Source organism: Entelurus aequoreus, linkage group LG13, assembly GCF_033978785.1.
Source record: "Entelurus aequoreus isolate RoL-2023_Sb linkage group LG13, RoL_Eaeq_v1.1, whole genome shotgun sequence".
Lineage (NCBI taxonomy): Eukaryota > Metazoa > Chordata > Actinopteri > Syngnathiformes > Syngnathidae > Entelurus > Entelurus aequoreus.
The window spans coordinates 32,357,380-32,383,350 of record NC_084743.1 but is presented as its reverse complement, the minus strand read 5'-3'; the positions used below and the strand labels follow the sequence as shown (position 1 = coordinate 32,383,350).

Sequence of the window (25,971 nt, the reverse complement as noted above, 5' to 3'; positions counted from 1 at the left end):
TGTTATCCGAGTTCTTCCATCTTGACTGCATCTTTCGGGAATGTAAACAAAGAAGCGCCGGCTGTGTACTGTTGTGGCTGACTACGTTCGAAAAATACGTCCATTTCGCACCGACAACTTTCTTCTTTGCTTGCTTGGCTTCCTTCTCCATAATGCAATGAACATGATTGAAACAGATTCACGAACACAGATGTCCAGAATACTGTGGAATTATGAAATGAAAACAGAGCTTTTTCGTATCGGCTTCAATGTGGAAGGCATACCCGTGTTCGCCGGGCTACGTCACGCGCATACGTCATCCGCAGAGGCGTTTCGAACCGGAAGTTTAGCGGCAAATTTAAAATGTCACTTTATAAGTTAACCCGGCCGTATTGGCATGTGTTATAATGTTAAGATTTCATCATTGATATATAAACTATCAGACTGCGTGGTCGGTAGTAGTGGGTTTCAGTAGGCCTTTAAATTATGCAGTGCTATTATGCAAAACCAACTTTTTTACCTGTTTGTACCGGCTGTTGTGTTTTTGGGATCTGCATAAGTCCCGAAAATGTGAAATCAAACCGTGAAGGCATTGCAGAGATATTTATATAGCAATCTTGCCTTCCTTCATAATTTTGGGAAATGAGCCATTTTAAATTTTCTACATTTGTGATGTTTTTCTAAAGTGTGACGTCAGCAGATACCAATGGTAGAAATTTACCTGAAGTGCTTTGCGCTAGTCCACTATTGCAGTCCAACGATGTATTCAATAAGCTCCTTTTTTGCTATCCCCTTGCTGTGGGGTAGACAGGCTCATACATGCACATGCATCCTCCGCTTTTGCCATTTTTAATACAAAGTAACATATAGTTCGATCTTAATCCGTCAGTAGACTTACTATGGAAGCTCTAAAAACTACAACAAAGATGACGGTAAGAAGAACCTATCAAAGTGGAGGCACTTAAATAAAACCACCCCCCCAAAACGGCATATCCTAAAGCAGCTTAAAACGGTCTGTAAAACATTCTATGCAACATGTTGACCCAAAAACCTCCATTACATGTTATGTAGACCACAAGGAAATGTTTTAAATGTACCGTATTTTCCGCACCATAAGCCGCACCTAAAAACCACAAATTTTCTCAAAAGCTGACAGTGCGGCTTATAACCCGGTGCGCTTTATATATGGATTAATATTAATATTTATTTTCATAAAGTTTAGGTCTCGCAACTACGGTAAACAGCCGCCATCTTTTTTCCCCGTAGAAGAGGAGGCGCTTCTTCTTCTACGGTAAGCAACCGCCCCCATAGAAGAGGAAGCGCTTCTTCTTCTACTGTAAGCAACCGCCAAGGTGAGCACCCGCCCCCGTAGAAGAAGAAGCGCGCGGATATTTCATTTCATTTGTGTGTTTCTGTAAAGAGTGTTACTATTTTTGTGATTGCACATTTGCACATTACATTTTGGGAGTGAACGGGGTTGTTAGAACGCTGGTTTGTAATATATTATTAAAGTTTGACTGACCTATCTGACTGTTTTTTTGACATTCCCTTTAGCGCAGCGTAGGTGCGGCTAATAACACAGGGCGGCTAATAGGTAAACAAAGTTTTGAAATATGCCATTCATTGAAAGTGCGGCTAATAACACGGGGCGGCTTATGGTGCGGAAAATACGGTAGAGGGAAAAAAATCATAATGTGACCAGTCATTGTAATGTGCATAATGAGGAACTGCTGTGTTGTTGTTGTGGCTACTGGCTAGACTAGCATTCTAATGGGCGTGTTAAGGATTTATGTATTGAACTGGGTTTTGGTGCCCAGCTCTTGTCATGATCTTAACTCAATGAATTATTGTGACCCTTAGGTGTTGCCAAAAAACTAATTACCATTCCATTTCAATATAAAAAAGACAGCATAAGTCTGTCATTAGGTTAGTGTTTGTCCAACTTCCATTGTTCTGTTTAAATAATTGATCTTGATCAAAGTTTTTCTAAGATTCCACACTACAGTATAATACAAGTATGTCCAATGATTTCTTATGCTATCCTATCGAATTAATATCTGTATTGACCGGTAATAAAGGCGCACATATTGTTTCGGAAGTGAAAAATCGTATTGCGACACTTCTTCATTTCTAAACAGATTTGTTTTTCTTTAGATATTTGTTTTAATCATTTAACAATTGTTCTCTATCCTCCAGAGTCCATTACAATTACATGCACAATAGCACGTGCGTCATGGCCAATTATGCTGACTTAATGACGTCATTTAGCGATGATTTTTGCATGGAAGATGCTTGACCATTCACTATGTTTTTTCTATTTTATGTTACAGAGTTCAAGAAGAACGATCGCAGCCTGTTACTGAGCCCTGAGGGGTCATCAAAAGTCCCCTTTGACCCGAAACAGAAGTTATTACTCATCCACAAAACCCTCAAATTCTTCTTCTTCGGTGTGCTTCACTTGTTTTTTGACACCATCTGTGATGTGGACGCGCATGCAGTCATAGATTAACAGGGACGTGAAAAAAGTCACCCGGTCTCTTCGCTCATCTTTTCTCCATGCATCCATCCCTTCGAGTTAGCTTTAATGATGACGCCGGCTGGAAAGTTCTCTTTTGGCAAGGTCTTCCTTTTGAATATCACCATGGGTGGAAGTTTCTGGCCGTTAGCATGGCAAGCTAACGGATATTCACCGTACGTGCTCCCGTTGTATCCACAGTGCGGTTCACAGGAATATCAAAAGTCAGTGGAACCTTGTACGCGTGTCTCTTAGTAGGAGCCATTTTGTGGTCCTCTTCTTGAGTTGTTACCTTGCCACTGTAGCCACGGCACAGCAATACTGTATAAATATAATTTTATTTGCATGTCTTCCCCATGCCTGCACATATGACAAAGTACTGTTAATTTATTATTCTTACCTGATTCCATTTCAATACGTCGCCTTTTCTTCATCTTCTTTCTGCTGGCAAACATGTCATCATCTTCATCTGTGGAGACTTCTTCTGGATATTCATCCTGTGGAAAGATGCCTGACAGCAAAACAAAAGCAGAGAATAAGAAAAAGTGCACATAATATGAAAACAAAGAAAATATGCTGAGATACCAAACAAATAAGGGAAAAAAATTACCTTCGCTGAGATCCCGCAGCCTGTCATTAAAGAGATAAAAAATGGGTTGAAAAAAACAGTTGGAAAAATGCATGTATTATAACATACCTGGCAGTAAAACAAAGATCTAATAGTTTGTTTTACTTTTAGTTGTCTGTGTGTGTAACAGCGCTGTCTTTTTTGTTTTCGATTTTGTCAATATGTCAGGTGGCTTAAAGCGCTAACTTGTATTAAAAATCAGGTCTGAGTCAAATTGGACCCAAAATTCTACTGTTTCTAATATCCTAACACATTAGTATCTCAACTAACAAACTCAAAGAGGAGAAATATAACCTTAATGGAAAATGTAATTTAAAACATTTGTATGCACGTACAACACTTAAGATCTTTAGAGCATAACCGTACGTGGAATTAAATTATTTAATCTATTAAGGGAATCAAGCAAAGCACTAATATGATTCACTTAAACTGTTCAAACTACAAGTGTTCACAAAGAAGAATTATGATAAACATTTTGAGCCTTAAAAAAATATTCATGTCTTTAATATTTACTTAGGGTATATGTATTTATTTATTTATTGTTCAGGTACAAACAGAACAAATAAATGGGATAAAACCGCTATACTATGAAAAGGGGTAGGAATAAATAAGCGTTGCTTCGTCCTACTCCTTTTCGGACGTGCTGTAATTAAACAACTGGAAATATGTGATGCACTACATTGTAATTGTATTTTATGCATGTTTTAAATAAACTCAAACTTAACAATTGGTTCTCTGACCAAGCTCGTAACTCAAAACACTCGTACCTCAAATAATTCTCATTGCAACAGCAACTAGTGGTGGGGAGGCTCGTAACTCAAAATGCTGGTAAGTCGAGGTACCACTGTAATTTGACTAGCGTGGGCTCATTCTGATCAATAAAAAACAGTCCATCAACATGAGAGTAGCAAGATTATTGTATGAGACAGGGTGTCTAAACATAGAAAATTAGTGTATCATCTAATAATAAGAATCAATAATGAATTTATTTCTTTTTAAAATTATGCCAAAACAATAAGCTGTTGGATGAATCTGGCCCCAGGGCTCCACTTTAGACAACATAATGTGAGAGAAGTATGCTGCAAATAATAACTGTCTCATAAGTGTGAAATAATAGAAACACATAGAATTGCATCAGTGTCAAAGTATTGATAATGAAAGGAGCTGGTCATTTGATAAATAGCAATACTAGTTAATTGAAACAACCAAAAGGGTTCTAAACTTACACTTTGATGATTTTGTAGAGTCTCTGTCTGTTGTAGCTGTGTGTGTGGCTGTGGCTTGACATCTCCAGCAGCTTGTCAGCAAGAGCTGCATAGTCAAACTGAAAGATAAAATGTAGTACAATTCAAGATCCGGTGTTCATAAGCGGCTGGCTACATTTAAAATTGGACCGCCACATAAAATGGATGAGTAGACAGAAAGATTTGGCATCTTCGAAATCAGCACACACATCATGAATGTATGTGTTAAGACGCATGAACGATTGCTACTAGAAGTGTGCACATCTGAATAGCTTAGTTGCTCAGACAGCAAAGTGTTTGTATAAGCTTAGATTGGGGTAGCAAGTTTCTTAATGGGAAAAGATAATGTCTCTTGTTTTCATGTTAGCATATAAGATACAAGATGGCTTGATGAGTTCGTCAAAGTGCAATTATAAATCAAAATTTAAAACTGAAATTTCTGTGTTTAAGAACAACTTTTTTTATATCAAACATGTTTATTTTGCTTGTCAGCAAAAACGACATTTTGCTGTAAACCAAGTATCAGCAGTGTACTAAATACTAAGACTTTACTTAAGTTAACAGTAACTTCCATTTATTGATTTTCTACCGCTTGTCCCTTTAAGGGTCGCAGGGGGTGCTGGAGCCTATCTCAGCTGCATTCGGGCGGAAAGCGGGGTACACCCTGGACAAGTCGCCATCTCATCGCAGGGCCAACACCGATTACTTAACACTCGTTTTGCAGGACATTTATTAACTCAAAGAAATGTTATCTAATTAAGACATTGAAGTGCAGTTTGAATTTGAGGCAGTGCAAAATAACATGTGCCAACAAAAAACACGTTCATTTATCATTTTAGGAACGTGTTTTAGCCACAAATTGTGAGAGGGCTTTTCACTACCCGCATGCAATATTGTAACATTTATACGTCAGAAAAGAAGATTAACCTAAAAGGTCCCCTTTAATTTAGACAGCACGTTCGTAACAACAAAGGTCGTAAACCTGAGGACTGTACTTATGATCATATATATTACTCATATCGCAAAACACAACACAATTTCGTAGGCATTCTGAATAATACAAAAGTCCACCTGTAAAACTGGTGCAGCTTCGTCATCATCGTATAGTTCTGTGTCTGAGTCACCTGACTGTGGGTCAATATCGCCATCATCATGGCATGATTTCCGACCTAAAAACAAAAAGGCACCAGCAGAGAAAACGAGATAAAATCATTGTATGATAACAGTCAACTGTGGATTTGCTTAATAAGTTCATGACGTGTTTGCAGCAAAAGTCTCCTGAGCCATCCCAGGATTTACTTATTTGAAAAATCATTCAAATGCCTGCAAATGTTTTGATTGTCAGGCCTGGTCCATGATTTTTAGGCAATCCTGCAAATTTAAATGAGATTGAAGGAAGAGCTTAAGGCAGGAAAAATAGTAGTGTTGTCTGGGTCAAGCACATTTGTGTCATCTGATCAAAGGACACCCGACTGGTACACACAATTATTTTAGGTTGATCTTGCAGCCAGGTTAGTTTACAGGATTTTAGAAGCTGCCTTTTCAGGATCCAAAATGATAAACTTCACTCTTTCACTTGAGTGCAGATTCTGCAAGTCAGTGGTTCTAATTCTAATGTGTTCAAAGTGCGTCCCACATCTCACAGTTTATTCACATTCATACAACAGTGTGAGTGGCATTGAAATCAAGATGGGGGAAGTGTCTTGCCCAAAGACACAACAGCAGTGACTAGGATGGCGGAAGCTGGCTTCGTACCAGTAATCCTCAGGTTTCTGGAAGGCAGCACTACCATCTGAGGCATGCCACCGACCAAGATGAGCATTCATTGTACACTACAAACACATTTAGGCATTCTTCAAAGGAGTTACATGTATAAGAAAAGGGAAGCAGAATAGTGCTGAATGAACATGTACCATTCATTAACTTCGGCAGGTCTTTGCACTCCACCGCCTCTTCCCCTTCAGAGGACTGGCCTGAGTCAGAGGATTCAGTTGCTTTTATCTCCTTCATCAGGTCTTCAATGGCAAAAGGAGCCTGGTCGATGATTGTACTGAAGATGCTGTTGCAGATGGCCTGGAAAAGTGTCCGGCTGGTCAGACAATAAAAAAAAAGGATAAATTACGCAAAGCATCAGATATATGACTTCATGATTTTGCACACATGTAGAGAACATGTGCAAATTTCACTTATTGATATAAACATTTCTGGATGAAAAAGTATTCTCAAAAAAATGTGTTTTGTGTTCATATTTTTAAAACATTAATTGGGTTGACATTTTTTCTTGTGTGAAAAATTGCTTTGGTTTTTGTACAATTTGGTTTCTGTCTGACCTTTTCGTTTTTCTGACCTTTTACAATATATTACTAATTAAAGTAGAGGTATCAGAGTTCCATCAAGTGTTCAAAAAGTAGCAACATCAACGTAAAAAGATGGTGGGAAAAAGTGAACATTTTTTGAAAGCGCTGGAGGCAGCTGGGAGTGTCAGACTTACTTCTTGGTTTTGGCTGCTGTTTTGCAGAATGGCTTTATGAATATCAGGTTCTGGTCAGAAGTGAGCTGTGGGGGGAACCAAACAGATTAAGAAGGGGATCATCATCATGTTATGTGGATAATTAGTATTTCAAGAATCCAACATTGTCTAGTATGGAAATCGTCTAGAACTAATGCTTAGCATCAATAAATAAATAAAAACCTGTCTGAATATTTTAAATACATTTTTGGAAGCAACTTGAACATTTTTGTGTATGTTGTATAACAATGACAGTAAAGCTACTGTCTAAAATACCACTGACGTGAACAATTTTGTTTGTGCGGTAAAGACTTATTCAGAAATAAAACAATTCTGACCAGTTGTGACACAGCCCACTTGGATCAAATCTTGTTAAATGTATGCTAGTAGTGTTAAAGCTTTAATGTTTTTACCATTTTATTATTCACACACAAGAAGCTTTAATGCCATTCAGTTCAATGCTTTCTTTCTGTTATCTCATGTGACTCCATCTGAATTAGAAGATAGTATCAATGACAAAAAGGTGCCACTTGTTATAAATGTACCTCTGCTGAGCCCACAGCTGCTAGTTCAGTTAAATACAGGTCGAGGACATGTAACTGCAGACCAGTAGGCGCGTTGCTGCTACTGAGGAGAAGTTCTGTTGTCAACAGTTGTAGAAATCTCTCAACCACACTGAAAAGAAAAACATACCCTTTGCATAATTTTGCATTGATTATGATTACAATTACATAATACACAGGTAAACAGTTGTTTGTTTGCCGCCTGCCATGAATAAATCTGGACAGTCACAAAACGTTTTGGCGCTACCAGTTCGCTGTCAATCATAAATAGGGTTGGACATTGTTTTAATTTGGACAATTTCAGCTACTCTTTTTGATTCCGGTTCCCAACGATACTCGATTCCAATTCTTTTAAAATGCAGAGTCAAAAGGTTACTATGAACTTCTCAGGGGGCTATTTTCAAGCAGCATATAATTACCAATCCTATGAATTTGAATATAAATGTTAAGTTTCTTTCTACAGGAGTACACCTTCACAAAAGTTTCACTTTATTTTTGAAAACATCATAAAACACTTTTACACCCATCCTGTGGATTCTGTGTTAAAGATTGGGAATGCCCTGATCAGAATTTTATGCTGCAGATTCTGATAATCCATTAGTGAAATTGGCCGATACCGTATTCGCTGTAAAATGCGTTATGTATTTATGGTGGGTGCCATTGACAATTTCACAACATTAACACAATATTTAAACTTATTCCTTATTTTTATTAGACATAATTGTTTGTGTAAAACAAAGTCAATAGTACACAATGAACAAAAGCAAAAACTACCATCTACTACTATTTTAAATCATTTTGTTTCTACCCTCAAAGTCTTTCTTTGTGAAAGAAATTATCATCAATTTTAAACAAAAACAAAAAAATATATATTGGAAAAATAAAAATATCGATCAAAACACTCTAGTACATGGGTGTCAAACTCTGGCCGGCGTGTAATTTAATTTGGCCCTTGAGGCAATATAAAATCAACATTAGAGCTGGCCCGCCGTATTATACAGCGGCTGTGCGGCTGTAACACTGCATTCACCGCTAATACTCATACTTGCCAACCCTTTTTCATGAGGGAACTCTCCTGAAGGAATCAATAAAGTACTATCTATCCTGATTTTCCCGGGAGACTCTCGAATCTCAGTGCCCCTCCCGAAAATGTCCCGGGGCGACCATTCTCCCGAATTCCTCCCGATTTCCAACCGGGCAACAATATTGAGGGCGTGCCTTAAAGGCACTGCCTTTAGAGTCCTCTAAAATCTGTTGTTACGTCCGCTTTTCCTCCATGCAAACAGCGTGCCGGCCCAGTCACATAATATATGCGGCTTTTATACACACACATAAGTGTATGCAAAGCATACTTGATCAACAGCCATACAGGTTCACACTGAGGGTGCCCGTATAAACAACTTTATACTGTTACAAATATGCGCCACACTGTGAACCCACACCAAACAAGAATGACAAACACATTTCGGAAGAACATCCGCACTGTAACACAACATAAACACAACAGAACAAATACCCAGAAACCCTTGCAGCACTAACTCTTCCGGGACGCTACAATATACCTCCCCGCTACCACCAAACCCCGCCCACCTCAGTGTACTCGGCGCTGAGTTTAGCCGGCGATTTGGCAACTTTGATGGTCAGAAATGTAGATTTGAACTGTTTAGTAATCCCTTCGCTCCAAATGGAGCTGATTGAACTCCAGTGTGATGACACGCTGAAGTCAAAGTATGATGCTGTTGGCGCCGCACAGTTTCCACAATTCATCCCTGACACAATGCCTCAGCTCCGCACCCAAGCTGCTTAATTGCTCTCCATGTTCGGCAGCACTTATCTATGTGAGCAACTTTTCTCCTCAATGAAGATGACGAAAACGTCTCACAGGATACGTCTGACTGATGAACACCATCATTCGATAATGAAGTTGCCTCAGCTCAAAGCCTGAGCCCTGACATTAATGAACTAGCATCCAAGAAAAGATGCCAGGTATCTGGCTTGGGCACATCAGATTAGATCAGTGTGTCGCAAACTGAGCAGTAAAAATGCCTGAATGGTTGATTTCTTCATTGTTATTTTATTTTCAAATGTATTAGCCTGTGGAAAAAGTTAATGTTGATATTTACCTCAGAAGGCTGCAAATAGAAAAGAGGCATTCAATTTTTTATTTTATTTAATATATCACTGATGTTTATTCATTTGTTTTATGAAAGTTGATTTTGCACTATTAAGTTATATAAGCGTTGCTTGTTCCATATTCAGTGTTAAAGCAAATCAGTGTAGCAAACTGAGCAATAAATAACGTTTTATTCATGCACTTTCTCTTGCTACTTCAAGGCTACAATGTTTGATTCATTCATTATTGTTATTTTATTTTCAAATGTATTATTAGCCTGTGGAAAAAGTTTATTTTGATATTTTCCTCAGAAGGCTGCAAATAGAAAAGAGGCATTCAATTTTTATTTAAATTTTATTTGATATGCCATTGATATTTTTTAATTATTATTATTATTATTATTTGAAACTCGATTTTGCATGTCACTATAAAGTTATATAAGCCTTGCTTGTTCAATATTCAATGCAAAACTTGTTTGGGTCCCTATAAAACAGGAGTACCCAAACTTTTTGACTCGGGGGCCGCATTGGGTTAAAACAATTTGGCCGGGGGCCGGGCTGTGTGTGTGTGTGTGTGTGTGTGTGTGTGTGTGTGTGTGTGTGTGTGTATATATATATATATATATATATATAAGATATATATATATATATATATATATATAAGATATATCTATATATATATATATATATATATATATATCTATATATATATATATATATATATATATATCTTATATATATATATATATATATATATATATATCTTATATATATATATATATATATATATATATATATATATATATATATATATATATATATATATATATATATATATATGTATATTATATATATATATATATTAGGGGTGTGGGAAAAAAATCGATTCGAATCACGATTCTCACGTTGTGCAATTCAGAATCAATTCTCATTTAAAAAAAATCGATTTTATTTTATTTTTTATTATAAGTTTTTATTTTTTTTAAATTAATCAATCCTACAAAACAATACACAGCAATACCATAACAATGCAATCCAATTCCAAAACCAAACCCGACCCAGCAACACTCAGAACTGCAATAAACAGAGCAATTGAGGAGACACAAACACGACACAGAACAAACCAAAAGTAGTAAAACAAAAATGAATATTATCAACAACAGTATCAATATTAGTTACAATTTCAACATAGCAGTGATTAAAAATCCCTCATTGACATTATCATTAGAAATTTATAAAAAAAGAAAAAAAAAAGAACAAAAGTGTCAGTGGCTTACACTTGCATCGCATCTCATAAGCTTGACAACACACTGTGTCCAATATTTTCACAAAGATAAAATAAGTCATATTTTTGGTTCATTTAATAGTTAAAACAAATTTACATTATTGCAATCAGTTGATAAAACATTGTCCTTTACAATTATAAAAGCTTTTTACAAAAATCGACTACTCTGCTTGCATGTCAGCAGACTGGGGTAGATCCTGCTGAAATCCTATGTATTGAATGAATAGAGAATCGTTTTGAATCGGGTAAAAATCGTTTTTGAATCGAGAATCGTGTTGAATTGAAAAAAAATCGATTTTGAATAGAATCTTGACCCCAAGAATTGATACTGAATCGAATCGTGGGACACCCAAAGATTCACAGCCCTAATATATATATATATATATATATATATTAGATATACATAGCGCACTTTCCACGCGCGCGATGATGTCACGTTATCGATGAGAAAATGCATTTTTAGACAATATGATTTGCCTGAGCGGCTAGGAGACACCGTGAGTAACCTCGTAAAAAACTGCAGTTTATTTAGGAATGGAGGATATTTTTTATCATACCGGTACATATTGTCGATCACACATATTACCCTAACAATAAATATAACTAAATGAAAGATTTAATACAACCGATTGTTGGCCTTCCTTCTGAAGCACAATAGTAGCCTAATGGGACTCTAAAGACAGTTTTCAGACATTTTGAATCTGTAAAAACTGAACTGAATGAAAATGTTTTTTCAGCTGAGCAACATAATTGCTAAAGGATTATCAAATGTGTGACATCAGATAAGGACAATCCTGACTGGTTGATAGTGTAAATAGGGTCATAACCATCTTTCTGGCTTTAGAGTCATTTAAACAAATAACACAAGCGTAAGTGGAGTATATACAGTATTTGAGCCTTATTTTGACCTTTTGTAGGTGAAAGAAAATCAAAAATTTCAAAGTGTGCAACTCATTCTTGTTTTTAAAAATCGTTGCAGATGCATGTTGTACAGCCACCCAGCCCTGGAAAAAGAATGGTTCAAATAAATAATATGTTGAACGTTTATAGTGATTACCTGGACTCCCAGTTTGTTTTCTTGAGCATCTCAAAGGTTTGCCGAAACATGAAGCGGACGAGCTGCATTAAAGGGAAACAAAAAAGACAACATTTTGGTGTGCTCAAAAGTTAGGCATCACTTTTCCAAAAAAGCAAACATCATGCAGGTGTCAGCCTCAACAGAGGACAAAGGGACAACTTCAGGATGCTGGGCTTCATGGCAGAATTGACGAAAAAAGTATTTGACTGGCCTTACAGACTGAGATGGACATTGGTCAAGACGAGAAGAATGTACCATGCCTTTCAGCTATGAAAGATCAGTCTTTAAATACACATGTGAAATTGTTACGGACAATCTGTGGCTGTCTGATAACTTAGACCGGGGGTCAGCAACCCGCAAGAGGCTTTTTAGTGCCCTGGTGGCTCCCTGGAGCATTTTTTAAAAAATGATTTAAAATGGGAAAAAGATGGGGCAAAAACACAAACGATCGCAACGGTTTGTTTACATGTAAAATCTTCCACTCCTTTGTCTCATTTTGTCCACCAAAAGTTTCATGTTGTGCGTGAATGCACAAAGGTGTGCTTTGTTGATGTTATTGACTTGTGCTAATCATGCATATTTGGTCAGTGCATGACTGCAAGCTAATCAATGCTAACATGCTATTTACACTAGCTGTATGTACATATTGCATCATTATGCCTCATTTGTAGGTATATTTGAGCTCACTTAATATCCTTTACTTTTATCCTCTTTGTATATAATTTAGTTTTGCATGTCTCATGACACATTATCTGTATGTAATATTGGCTGCATTTCAGATAGTTAAGTTTGTGTGCCATGTTGTTCCAGACCACAGCAAACATTACTTAGCTTGCCAAAGATTGTAATAAATCTATTAAAAGAAGACAACCTGCAGTTTCCTTTAACTTGGACACACACATCTATACATTTGGCCATTAAAAGCCAGTAATTTCCAGGAGGTATCTCACCTTCTGAGTAGCCTCTGATTTACTAATGGTTTTTAATGTTGTAAAAATGTGTAGAATAAATATTACATTTCAACATTTCTGTCAACGAAGATTTGCTTCAGCCTGCGAAAGTCATTTTGATAGTAGGCTAATATAGACACTTAAGTCATGTGTTACTTTCATTATAAGACACATATGGCCTTAAATTTTTTGCGGCTCCAGACAGATTTGTTTTTTGTATTTTTGGTCTAATATGGCTCTTTCAATGTTTTGGGTTGCCGACCCCTGACTTAGACATTTGCCAGCATTATGCAACTATAAATATTTGATACTTGTTTGTATTGACAAATGTGTTTTAGATTGTAAAATTCAAATACTAATATCGGAGCGATTATATTGAACATTGGAAGACCCCTAATTAGTATTTTCCTTTTTAAAATCAGTGTATGAAATGTTAAGGCTGCATTTAAGTACAAGATCTAAAAATGTACAGGTGCAAAGAGTGTTTTGGTAAACAAAATTCACTAAAGGTTGCTACACACCGACCTGGAAAAACTTGTCCATTCGCAGCCTGTCAATGCCGGTCCACTCTCTTTTGAAGGTCTTAAAAAAGCTCTCCACATACAAGAACTCTGCAACACATTTCCATAAATGATTCTATCATGGTTGGATTTGTTGCTTTTAGAATTGAACCAAAATAAGGTTGAATGTTTGCAACTTACGTCCATTAACATCATGAAAGCTGTGGATCAGACTGGAGACAGAGTTTGAAAGCACCTCCTGTAGACGAAAAGTGTGGTCGATGTTAAGATAAATATTCAATGTAACCACTCTGCAAGGAAAATACAAAATAAGCTTCGGACAAGAAACAATATAGACATTGGAAAATAGGACAATACATCTAAAACTTAATTATAAGATGGTGTGCAGTATTTTCTGGCAGGATTAGAATTTTATTTCCATTTGGAGCGGTTAATAAACATGCGGTGTGTTAAATACCGCAAATTCCGAACCATAAACCTCTACCTTTTTCCTACGCTTTTAATCCTGCAGTTTATGAAACGGTGCTGCTAATTTATGGATTTTTCTTTGCTAACGGCCATACTGCAAATCATAAAACACAAGGAAAGTCACAGAAAAGCTGTGTTATTGTTTGTGCTATGGCCCCATTTTTGGGCAGGTTTGCTCACTGCAGGTTTTGCGGGGTGAACGTTTACAGTATTTCCTTCTGTTTATTGCTTTCAATCGGAAGTAAAAGAGCCGTTCCGTATTCCAGCAATCCATAGCCCTTCTACTCGTATGGATTCGTCATTCATCACTCCAGGCAACGTTTGCAAGTTTTACAACTAAAACTATTCATACCCACTAAATAAGGCTGAAACGACGCGTCGACGTAGTCGACGTCATCGGTTACGTAAATACGTCGACGCCGTTTTTGTGCGTCGACGCGTCGCATAATGACGTCACACTACCGTCATGGCGAAGCGCAAAGCAGACGATCAAAGAAGACGATGCGAGCGGTGCGAGCGGTGCGAGCGAGGGGGGAAAAGCATGCCAAAAGTGTGGGAGTACTTCAATAAACGGCCTAATAATGTTGTTGTATGCACACTGTGTCGAGCGGAAATGGCCTATCATAGCAGCACAACGGCTATGAACGAACATTTGAAAAGAAAACCATCAACTAGTCAATCGTCCGCGCGAGCATACGTTGTCATCATTACACAAAAACATGAATGTGCCATTTGTATCTGCTAGGGGTGTAACGGTACGTGTTTTGTATTGAACCGTTTCGGTACGGGGCTTTCGGTTCGGTACGGGGGTGTACCGAACGAGTTTCTAAGCTAAAGTCTTAACAAGCTGCTTTGCTCCGTCTGCCTCTGTCTCAGCACGCAGCATTGTCCCACCCACACAACCATCTGATTGGTACACACGCAGCATTGTCCCACCCACACAACCATCTGATTGGTACACACGCAGCATTGTCCCACCCACACAACCATCTGATTGGTACACACGAAGCATTATCAGCCAATCAGCAGTGCGTATTCAGAGCGCATGTAGTCAGCGCTTCAGGGTGGAGCAGATAGGTGTTTAGCAGGTGAGCATCAGGCAGCGAACTCTCCCCAAATGATAATAAACACCTCCCAGTCAACTACTAGTAACATCACTATGAGCCCGTTGACCTTCTAGAAACTTAAACTGCAGCTCAGCTCGCTCGAAATCCTGGCTTGAGGTGAAGGCTAATTAGCTCTCAGTTCCAGCCACATCGACCCCTTCTGAGCGCCTATTTTCAGCTGCTGGGAATATTATAAACAAGAAAAGAACCAAACATGTACACATGCTAACCTTTCTTCATTACAACTGTTAAGACATTCACTGGAATGAGTAGAATTGGTTATTGTGTACTGTGTTGGACTGGATGTTTATTTTGCACATTTTAAAAGCAATATTTAATGTTTACAGTACTCCAGAATATTTAGATTGGCACTTTTTTGTATTGGATGTTTATCTTTATTTTTGCACATTTTAGCAAATAAGCAATACTTTCACTTTTGTTGAAATGTTTACACTGTTGTTACAGAATATTTCGTTTTGCACTTTTTTGTATTGGATGTTTATCTTTATTTTTGCACATTTTAAAGCAAAATAAGCAATACTTTTACTTTTGAAATGCTTATACTATTGCAGAATATTAAGATTTGCACTGGATGTTGACTTTTATATTTGCACATTAAAAAGCAAATAAGCTACTTTTAATTTTGTTAAATGTTAAAAGTTTTAAATGTTTACATTGTTACAGAATATTTAGTCATGTTGTTGTCAATGTTGACTGAGTGGCCATACTTCTTTTTTTTTGTAAATAAAAGCCATGCCTTTTGAAAAAACGGGCCTACATTTATTTTTTCATCTTCATTTTGAATAAAAAAATAATCGGCAAAAGGAAAAAATAATCTATAGATTAATCGAAAAAATAATCTATAGATTAACCGATTAATCGAAAAAATAATCTATAGATTAATCGATAGAAAAATAATCGTTAGCTGCAGCCTTACCACTAAACTGTCCCATGAGTAATGTCTTTAGGAGTGTTTTTATGCATATTTGTACGTGCTATTGTAATGTAATCAAGCTAGTGTCATTGCCATTAGCTAATATGCTAAAACATTTATGAGTGTCTGTTAGTATCGTTAACTTACAATTATTTTTGTATTGTTTCAGTTTCACAAATTCCTCAGTAAATTCACCGTGAAGTTATCGAATCTGTTTTTTAAAAGTTTATCTTGTCAAATTTAGAATTTTCTTGTATTGTTGTAAATCGTATGATGTATTAAATTTGTGGTATAGAATGCTACATCTTTTTTTTAGCAAATTAGAGTGGCCTGTGCACAATAAGTAAACAAAAGCAAAAACACCTACATTATTGGATTTTATTATTATAATAATAATTATACATTTAAAACACTTTCTTATGGTCTACTTTATAGGTTCTCAAACTTTTCTTTAACAAGTACTACCTTAAAAAAAACTTCTCTCCAAGTACCACCATAATGACCAACATTAAAATACAGTAGCATAGTAGGCCTAATTATTCAATAAACACAAGATAGTGGTTTTATTTATGACAAGTATATTTCATATTTTTGGCCATTCTAATATTATACACAGTTTGAACAGTAGCACCGTTTGAATATAGGAAAATAAAACACTGTACTTAAATCAAGTGATTCTTTGGCGTACCACTAGATGGAGCCTGTGTACCAGAGGTGGGACCAAGTCATTGTTTTGCAAGTCACATGTAAGTCTCAAGTCTTTGCCCTCAAGTCTCGAGTCAAGTCCCAAGTCAAGACAGGCAAGTCCAGAGTCAAGTCCAAAGTCAAGACTGGAAAGTCTCAAGTCAAGTCCCAAGTCCTGCATTTTGAGTCCTTTCAAGTCCTTTTAACCACAGACTAACATATTTACACAGATTGTGTATGCTTTTAAAACGCTGTATTTATTTATTAAAACAAGTGCATTTGAAATTGCAGGAAAAAAAATAGTGCTGACATTGCACTTCATAATAGCACTATTAACCAGTCATTTTAAACATCAAACGCATTCCTTTACAGAATAAACACATTTGAAAAAACAAGTGCAACTGTACTTATTTGCACAAAAGTGTTAACATTGTATTTCCATGGCATATTGCATTGTAACTACTTCCACAGCAGTTTCTATCCTGTTCTTCCCTTATCTCATTGATCTCATCTCATACTGTATGTGTGTTTATGTGTGCGTACACATGAAAAACATAAATACATGAACATAACCATGAACAGAGTTGTACTTTTTAGAGGTCAGGGCCCTATGCAATATGTACACATATTCTTAATATAGTATACATTTTAACTGACCTTTATTTGACTATGTTTGTCTTTTTGTAGGTGGCTAAAATACACGTAGCTGCTGACCGCCGTCTAACGTTACTGTGTGTGATACATTGACTAACGTAACGTTATGTGTAGGTACCTCAAGCAACCCTGCTTGAAAAAAATCACTTGACAAAAAGTATGACTAAGGTAGCGAACTGCAGTGGATGCAACAGATTGCCATGTTTGCAATGACGTTATAACCATGGACATCTTATAAGTAGACGCAGCATTGGCTGCTGTGACGCGAGCAATTTGGCCACCATCTTGAAGTGGTGATGAGGAGCCGGCGAGCAGCCTTAACTGACAGTTGACAGGTAGAAAACAAAGATGCCGGATTGGTATTCAGCGTTTTCCTGCTCAAATGAGCGGACTGTTGAAAATAGGAATCGGGGGATTACTTTTTACAAGTAAGATTTAACATTAACGTACTATTGGTTGTATTTTGTGAAAATAATATTACCACAGAGTTGAGAAGGAGCAAAGATCTTCAATATTTGTATGTGAAAATCACAAAGAAATCTTCTAGGGGAGGATGTCCCCCCTACAGGGGTTTGGTTTACAAACTTTCAGCCCTACCTAAAACAAAATTCACCAGCCGCCACTGATGATGTGTTCTCATTTTAGGCAAAGTATAAGACAATACTTTCTTAACAGTATAATTGTAACCAGAAATAAGTCTTCAAGTAACAATATTCAAATACTAACATTGTTGGGTAAAACAGAATTTGGTTTTATTCTGAATCCAGTGAAACAAATTGGTGGTTTTAGCTGATATAAAGACTTTCAGGTGTTTATATATGTTAAAGTATTTGGCAGACGCTTTTATCCAAAGCGACATACATAAAAAATACATATAAAACAATCACTGTAAACATGATAATTTAAGGAAAGAATGTAATACAAAATATCAATACAAAGTGTCAAGACAGAATAAACTCTGCTGCTGCAGCAACAGAGATACAGTCTATAGGTCCCTAAGATATATAGATATCTAATGTATTCATACATTGTTTATGTAGAATATACGCATGTTTATATAACCTACTCATATTGTTTCTTGAACTTAAAAATAGGTGACCGTTTTTCCCCCTTCTATTCCCAGTTTTGATCTCGGACGTCTGGTCACTTATAGTATATAAGAATAGTCTATTACTGTTTAGCAAACTATGAATAATAAAACACGCCAAAACATGTGTCCTTTATCATAGCTACACGTATGACAAAAAAGCGTGTGAAAATCAGTGGTATTCAGTGAGGTAAGATGAATTAAATGCGCTGACAGTTCATTGCTGCTGCCAAATGAATTGCACTGATCACCACTCCAAGATGGCGCCCCTGCGTCTCGTCAGCGCCAGTAGCGCTCGATGCTGTGTCTACTTTATAAGATGTCTATGGTTATAACGTTAGCAGTGAGTTTACAGCCTCACTGAATTAACTACACAGCAAATAAAAGTTACGTTACTTAGCCAACAAACGTTAACTTACATTCAAAACTTACCGTTCTGTTTGCAACTTCAAATGTCGAACGAAGTTGGAAGTTGTTGCAATTCGTTTTTTGTTGACCAAGTCGTAGTTTTAATACCCGAACGAAGCTATCTTTGGCGTCATTTTTCCTCATTGGCGCGTTGTTTGAGAGCTATTCTTCGTTGGTTGTTCTGTAATTTGATCGGATGAATGCCGTGGGACGAAAACAACATGGATCTAATTTGATTGGCTATTGCACTGACAGACACACACGCTGACAGAGTGCACACTCCCTGACAGACAGACACACACGAACACTTTGGAAGATATGGAGCGCTCCCGAATAACTTTTTAATCGTTGGGTTTTGGGGAAAGTAGCAAGTCATGTCAAGTCAAAAGGCTCAAGTCCAAGTGAAGTCACAAGTCATTCATGTTAAAGTCCAAGTCGAGTTGCAAGTCTCTTTACATTTTGTCAAGTCGAGTCTAAAGTCATCAAATTCATGACTCGAGTCTGACTCGAGTCCAAGTCATGTGACTCGAGTCCATACCTCTGCTGTGTACCACTAGTGGTGCACGTACCACAGTTTGAGAATATGTGGTCTACACAACATGTAATGGCAACATGTAACTGACAGATAAAGTTAAATTACACAATACTTTTTATAAGAAAAGGGCAACAGCGAAGGATTTTGCATGTATGTTCATGTACGAGCCAGTCTGCCCAACAACAAGATAGAGAAAAATAAGGTATACAAAACGTACTGACTACAATGACGGACTTTTCAAAGCTCTTCGGGTAAACCTCTACCATGTAAGGCAGACCTGGGCATTCTACGGCCCGCGGGCCGCATCCGGCCCTTTGCGCATCCCTGTCCGGCCTGTGTGAGGCCAATCATAAATTACAAAATAAATTTCAAAAAGTATCTATGTCGAGTGTGCAATACAACGGTGCTGCTTTTGTTTTGAAAAGCATTATTTGTATTACTTCCGTGTGGACATATGCGCGTGTGCGATTGTGAGTGAATTGAACGGCGCAATCACAAATTACAAAATAAAGTTTAAAAAACATCTATGTCGTGCGCGCAATACAACTGTGCTGCTTTTATTTTGAAATGTGTTATTTATGGCCGTATGTCCGGGGGGAACCTGTGAGTTAAGGTGCATAGAGACAAGTGATGAGACGCTAAAAAAAGAAAAGTTGATGAGGAATGCAGTGTTTTCAACAAGACATGGACTGGCAAGTATTTCTTTACATAAATTAAAGGTAAAGCCATGTGCTTAATTTGTGGTACACAGCTTGCTGTGTTTAAAGAATATAATTTTAATCGCCACTACACGATGAAACACGAGGGAAAATACCGGAATCTGTCTGATGAAGCGCGCGCAAGGGAGGCCGATGCGTTGATGGTAAAACTGCAAACCCAACAAGGACTTTTTGCCATATTTCACACCCCCAGAGATGCAGCCGTCAGGACAAGTTTCGTCATTTCTCACAAAAGCGCCAGAAAAAGTAAGGCGTTTTCTGACGGAGAGTTTATTAAGGAGTGCTTTTTGGACTTTGTTGCGCTGTATGCCCGGAGACATGGACTGTTTTTCGCTGGCTTTGGATGAGAGCTGTGATGTACGTGACACCGCCCAGCTGCTCTTCTTCTTACGTGGGATAACTGCAGACTTTCAAATCACGGAGTAGCTGGCAGCCATGCAGTCAATTAAAGAGACAACCACAGGTAATGACTTGTTCACATAGGTAAATGCGTGTTTGGACTTGTTAGGACTGAAATGGGACAAGCTGGCAGGTGTGACAATCCAATCCACTTTATTTATATAGCACATTTAAACAACAAAATGTTTCCAAAGTGCTGCACAACAATATTAAAAACAATATTCAAATATTATCCTTAGCTCCACCAATGACTGAATAAAAAGAAAAAACAATTACATATAAAACCAATATAAAAAACAATATCAAATAAATATGATTAAAAACTATTTTTAACAACAGATGGTTGTCCAAATCTGACGGGGAAAAATGCTGGATAATGCAGGATAAAGTGACCATCAAAGGCAATCTGCTTTAGTATAAAGTTAAGTTAGGTTAAATTAAATTATTATTATTATTATCATCATCATTATTTATCTTACGGTATATCAAAAATAACATTGAGCAAAATTTAATTGAAATATTGTCGTGTGGCCCTCCAGCAGTGCTCGGGTTGCTTATGCGGCCCCCGGTGAAAATTAATTGCCCACCCCTGATGTAAGGAGATATCCGCTGAAGTCACATGTTAGAACAACCTCACAAGTTGTACAAATTGCATATGGCTGGTGAGGAGGAATGTTGAAGGAAGGCAAGATTGTTTTACAAATATCTCCGCAAGCCTCAATAGTTTGAGTTCAGATTTTCGGGACTAATGCCAGGGTTTTTCCTGCGTTCAAAATTGCGTGGCGGCCGCCTCCATCTAATTTTGAGCCGCCCCCAGCCAGAGCGATTGATTGGGCCAAAGTGGCCCAAAACTGATTTTTTAATAAACTATTTTCCATCTGACTGTTTGCACTGCAAGTAAAATGTGATTTTTTTTTTTATCAGACTCCTGTGTAAACACGTGTGCCCCCAATGTGGCCTCACTGTCACTTGCAACTGCAGTTAGTTAAAGTGAAAACAAAGGAAGTTGACCGGGAGAAAGTCGCTACTATTACAAGATTTTAAAAAAGTCGCCACCATAGATATGGTTGCCACGTGTTAAAAATGAGTGTTTTTTACGTGAAAATAAATTAAACTAAAACATTTATTTTTTACTTTAATATGCCAATATATTTGGGAGGGTTCTAATCTTTTTATGGCTGTTAAGTAGAGGAGACACAGACATCAGCGTGGATCTGTGGGAGCTTCATTTTTTTACTCACATGTAAGCAAATGCACCACAGCGCCAATTCCGGTCCTATAACAATCATTATTTCTTCGGAATCAAAATATATATTCATATATTACATATAACCTATTATTTGTGCACTCTTGACAAATGGTGCACCGCAAATTAAGTATCCACTTCCGCTGGCGATTGCGTCTTTCCCCGCACACACAAGTGGCGTAGCTCACTCAAAACTGACAAAAAGTCATATATAAGACAATTCAGGTCGCATTGCGTTTACGTTTGAAAACATCAAATTCCAATCAGATTTGGACTATCTCCTTATGTGGACAAAATCTGATGCGAAAAGATCAGATTTGAAGCACTTTGCAGCCTTTAGACTGGCTAAAAATCTGCTCTGTTACTTGAGGGAAAAAAAATCTGATTTGGTGTGCAGTGTAAACGGGACCTTAGATTGACTCATAGTAACGTTACTTGTTATATCACTATTCATGGCTGAAAAGGAAAACCCTTTTTTCACTGTATTTCACTATTACGCATGACGTGACTTAAAACTTGTGTTTCATTGCATGCCAATGTTGGCGTTAATGCACTTTTTGTGTCTTTTAAAGCTTTGAAATCAGAAAGGACGCGCCGCTGGCACGCAAATCTTTTTTTTTTACCGCTTGGACGGAAAAAAAATGTATCGACCCTGCCTTCTCGAGGTCAAAACTCTGGTTTGCTTCTTTTTTTTAACGATTATCGCTTTCCGCCGGTGTTTTGTTTTGTTTACATTTGCCGGTGTTGTGCCAAAATGTGATTCCCGCCAAAAATAGATTTCCTTTGCGGGAGCGCGCACCGCTCTCTAAACCTGCATTGCTTGGCTTCGTCTTTCCCCAGCTGATTACTAGGTGTAAGACAAACACTTTATCTTCGTGGTTATTGTAACGCTGTGTTTTTGACATTATTAAAGCCTCTATCGTGTCCAGAAAATGACAGTTTGCCTTTTCTGTGGTTTTAATGAGATTTAAAGGACTGTTGTTGGTCCGATGTTGATGTGATAAAACCTCTTTCTTGTTTGGAAGATACATACAATTGTAACTGTTATTTCTTTGTGCACATAATAAATACTTATAAAGTGTCTGGAGGTATTCATTTATGTAAAATTTTCATTAAATGTAATATTGCCTGACAAAAAGTGATTCAACGTAATATATTTTGATATTAACACGTCACATAATTTACACACTCGTATTTTACTATAATACCCTTATAAGCATTACATATATCAAAATCAAATACTTACTGTACAGTTTACTTGTTGAAATATCCTTGACAAAGCTAAAATCTACCCAAACGACCACTTTGCTGCTGCCAAAACTTGATTTCAAGTAGTACTTTCACATTGACATGTCATTTCTGCATATTTTACTGGAATACCCTTATGAGCATTACATATATCAAAATCAAGTAGCTACTGTACTGTTTACTTGTTGAAATACCCTTCAAATCAATCTTTGGCAGCAGCAAAGTACTGTATTTTCCGCACTATAAGGCGCACCGGATTATAAGGCGCACCTTCAATGAATGGCCTATTTTAAAACTTTGTTGATATATAAGGCGCACCGCATTATAAGGCGCACCGCATTATAAGGCGCATAGAATAGACGCTACAGTAGAGGCTGGGGTTACGTTATGCATCCATTAGATGGAGCTGCGCTAAAGGGAATGTCAACAAAACAGTCAGATAGGTCAGTCAAACTTTATTAATAGATTACAAACCAACGTTCTGACAACTCTGTTCACTCCCAAAATGAATAAACAGCTGTTTTATTATTTTCTCCGATGTAAAGTCAGTGACGTGGTGTTTTGTTTATCTTTTAACAACAGCAAGGTATAACATGTAGTGCATTTATATCACATAGTGGAGGGGAACTTTTCCTTGATTCAATAAACATATAAAAAACATTCTGATACTGTTATGGTAAATCCAACGTTAGTGCAATCACAATATAGTAACACTCGAAATAGTGCAAAGCAATAACAAAATATCAATAACTCAACGTTGCTCAAACAATGTCACACAACACACAAAATAAACATGTAAAGCTCACTTTATTAAGTTATTCCTCATCCACGAATCCCTCGAAGAAGCACCGCCTTTAAATTCATTAATGTTAAGTTCGCTTGCTAGCGCTGTTGCCTTCATTCGAATAGTGATTGTACTGACACTTCTACTTGCTGCTCTCTGTTCAACAACCCACTGTTCCAGTTGTTCCTCCAACTGTAGCCATCTCGCTTTGTTCCCTCGGAAACTCTATTTAGTCTTCTTTACTTGGTGCAGGTCATCATGTTGCTTCCTCCACTTCCGCACCATTGATTCATTAATGTTAAATTATCTCGCTGCTGCTCTATTCCCGTGTTCTACTGCGTGACTGATCGCCTTGAGTTTAAACTCTGCGTCGTAAGCGTGTCTCTTAATAGGAGCCATTTTGGGGTCTTTACATAAACACACAAATGGAAATGAAACGGCACGCCTCGCGCACACATATATCCCAGCATGCAGCGCGCGCTTCTTCTACGGGGGAAAATGAAGTCGGCGGCTGCTTACCATAGTTGCGAGACCTGTTGTGGCTCAATATTGGTCCATATATAAGGCGCACCGGATTATAAGGCGCACTGTCAGCTTTTGAGAAAATTGGAGGTTTTTAGGTGCGCCTTATAGTGCGGAAGTTTTGGTAGATATTTGCTCTAAAAAGGGTATTTCAACAAGTGAACAGTACAGTAGGTACTTGATTTTGATAAATGTAATGCTCACAAGGGCATTCTAGTAAAATATGCACGGATGAGATGTGTCAGTGGTCCTCGTCAGCCAGAGAACTTTGATTTTGGGGTGGCAGCGGTAAAGTTTAGATCCATGAAGGAAAAAAGAAAGTGAATGTTTATAACTGAATAAATTTACATATGCATAAAAATGTGTTTTCTTTTGCATTAGTTTTTTAATGAATTAAGTAACGTTTATGACAACATTTTCCAAAACAATATAGAATGTGAGATATAACAGGATAATGCATACATTTATAATTTGTTTTCAAAACGGTTACACAAACCCATTGTCGGGTTACTGTGGGACCCCATTTTTATAACTTGATGGGGTCCTTGGGACCCAATTTTGAAAATTCCTATCGCCAAGAATGCACGCCTTTTCTAAAATTTCTACTAAATGTGTTACTTGGGTAAAAAAGGTTGACACTGAGTACTGCAGTTGTCTTTGTGTGTGAGTCCGCTCTTTATTTAAATACTGCTCGTTGTAGGAGGTTAAAGACATTAACCACAATACTGCCATTTAAGTTTGAGTGTGAAAAGCTTGAAAGACATTTGATGATGTCTAAAAAGAACAAAACGCAACATACCTGTAAAAGGGGTTTGTCCTGCATCCACAAACAGTAGAACAGACCCTTCCATAGCTTCAGCAGCTCTTCACTCGTAAACCCATCTGCACAGAATCATAAACCCGTACTTGGTCTCATAAGAAAATCCAGCTTAGCACAGTAAAAACAGTAAAAGCAGTAGGGCTGCAATGATTAATCGATTAATTTGATTAGAAAAAATGACAATCAAAATGTATCAAATTTAATCCACTTGGATTGCTTGGAACTTTAAATACGCAAACAGTTTCCATGGTGCTGCTGAAATAGAGCACACACAAAACACATGTTTAAAGTAAAATTTAAATGTGGATGTCCATCCATCCATTTTCTACCGCTTGTCCCGTTCGGGGTCGCGGGGGGTGCTGGAGCCGATCTGAACTGCATCACAGGGCCAACACAGATAGACAGACAACATTCACACTCATATTCACACACTAGGGCCAATTTAGTGTTGCCAATCAACCTATCCCCAGGTACATGTTTTTGGAGGTGGGAGGGATTGAACCCAGGAAATGTACATTAATTAGAAAAAATGAACGAAGGTCATGGCAAGCAAGAAAAACTGTTTTTTAGCCTTTTTTTTTTAACTTGGAGATTTAAAAGTTTACATTCCAATTACAATGTTACATTATACGACAAATACAAGCTTATTGCACTTGAAAGTAGGGCTGGGCGATATGGCCTTTTATTAATGTCTCGATATTTTTAGGCCATGTCACGATACACGATATATCCCTCGATATTTTGCCTTAGTCTTGAATGAACACTTGACGCATATAATCACAGCAGTATGATGATTCTGTGTCTATATTAAAACATTCTTGTTCATACTGCATTAATATATGCTCATTTTAAACTTTCATGCAGAGAGGGAAATCACAACTAAATCAATTTGCCAAAACTGTATTTATTAAACAGTTATTAAGTAGTGGCACAAAAATTTATGTACCGTATTTTCCGCACTATAAGGCGCACC

General features: G+C 37.3%; 1 protein-coding gene across 4 annotated transcripts in view; it reads right to left on the bottom strand.

The window, feature by feature from the left end:
• Positions 1 to 25,971, bottom strand: part of LOC133663343 (ribosomal RNA processing protein 1 homolog A-like) — a 68,772-nt gene that overhangs the window by 38,045 nt on the left and 4,756 nt on the right. For 3 of the 4 annotated variants that reach the window (XR_009828286.1, XM_062067748.1, XM_062067749.1), the window contains exons 2-12: positions 24,978 to 25,060; positions 13,565 to 13,622; positions 13,389 to 13,474; positions 11,893 to 11,954; positions 7,421 to 7,550; positions 6,858 to 6,922; positions 6,280 to 6,455; positions 5,438 to 5,535; positions 4,349 to 4,446; positions 3,105 to 3,124; positions 2,895 to 3,005 (exon numbers count right to left, since the gene is read on the bottom strand). Coding sequence is in view for 3 of the 4 variants with exons in the window: in XM_062067748.1 (XP_061923732.1) it covers positions 2,895 to 3,005; positions 3,105 to 3,124; positions 4,349 to 4,446; positions 5,438 to 5,535; positions 6,280 to 6,455; positions 6,858 to 6,922; positions 7,421 to 7,550; positions 11,893 to 11,954; positions 13,389 to 13,474; positions 13,565 to 13,622; positions 24,978 to 25,060 (987 nt within the window). In the remaining variant the exon portion in view is untranslated. Of the gene's footprint in view, positions 1 to 2,639; positions 2,816 to 2,894; positions 3,006 to 3,104; positions 3,125 to 4,348; positions 4,447 to 5,437; positions 5,536 to 6,279; positions 6,456 to 6,857; positions 6,923 to 7,420; positions 7,551 to 11,892; positions 11,955 to 13,388; positions 13,475 to 13,564; positions 13,623 to 24,977; positions 25,061 to 25,971 lie in introns of those variants that run through there. The other variant, XM_062067747.1, reaches the window with a different exon arrangement.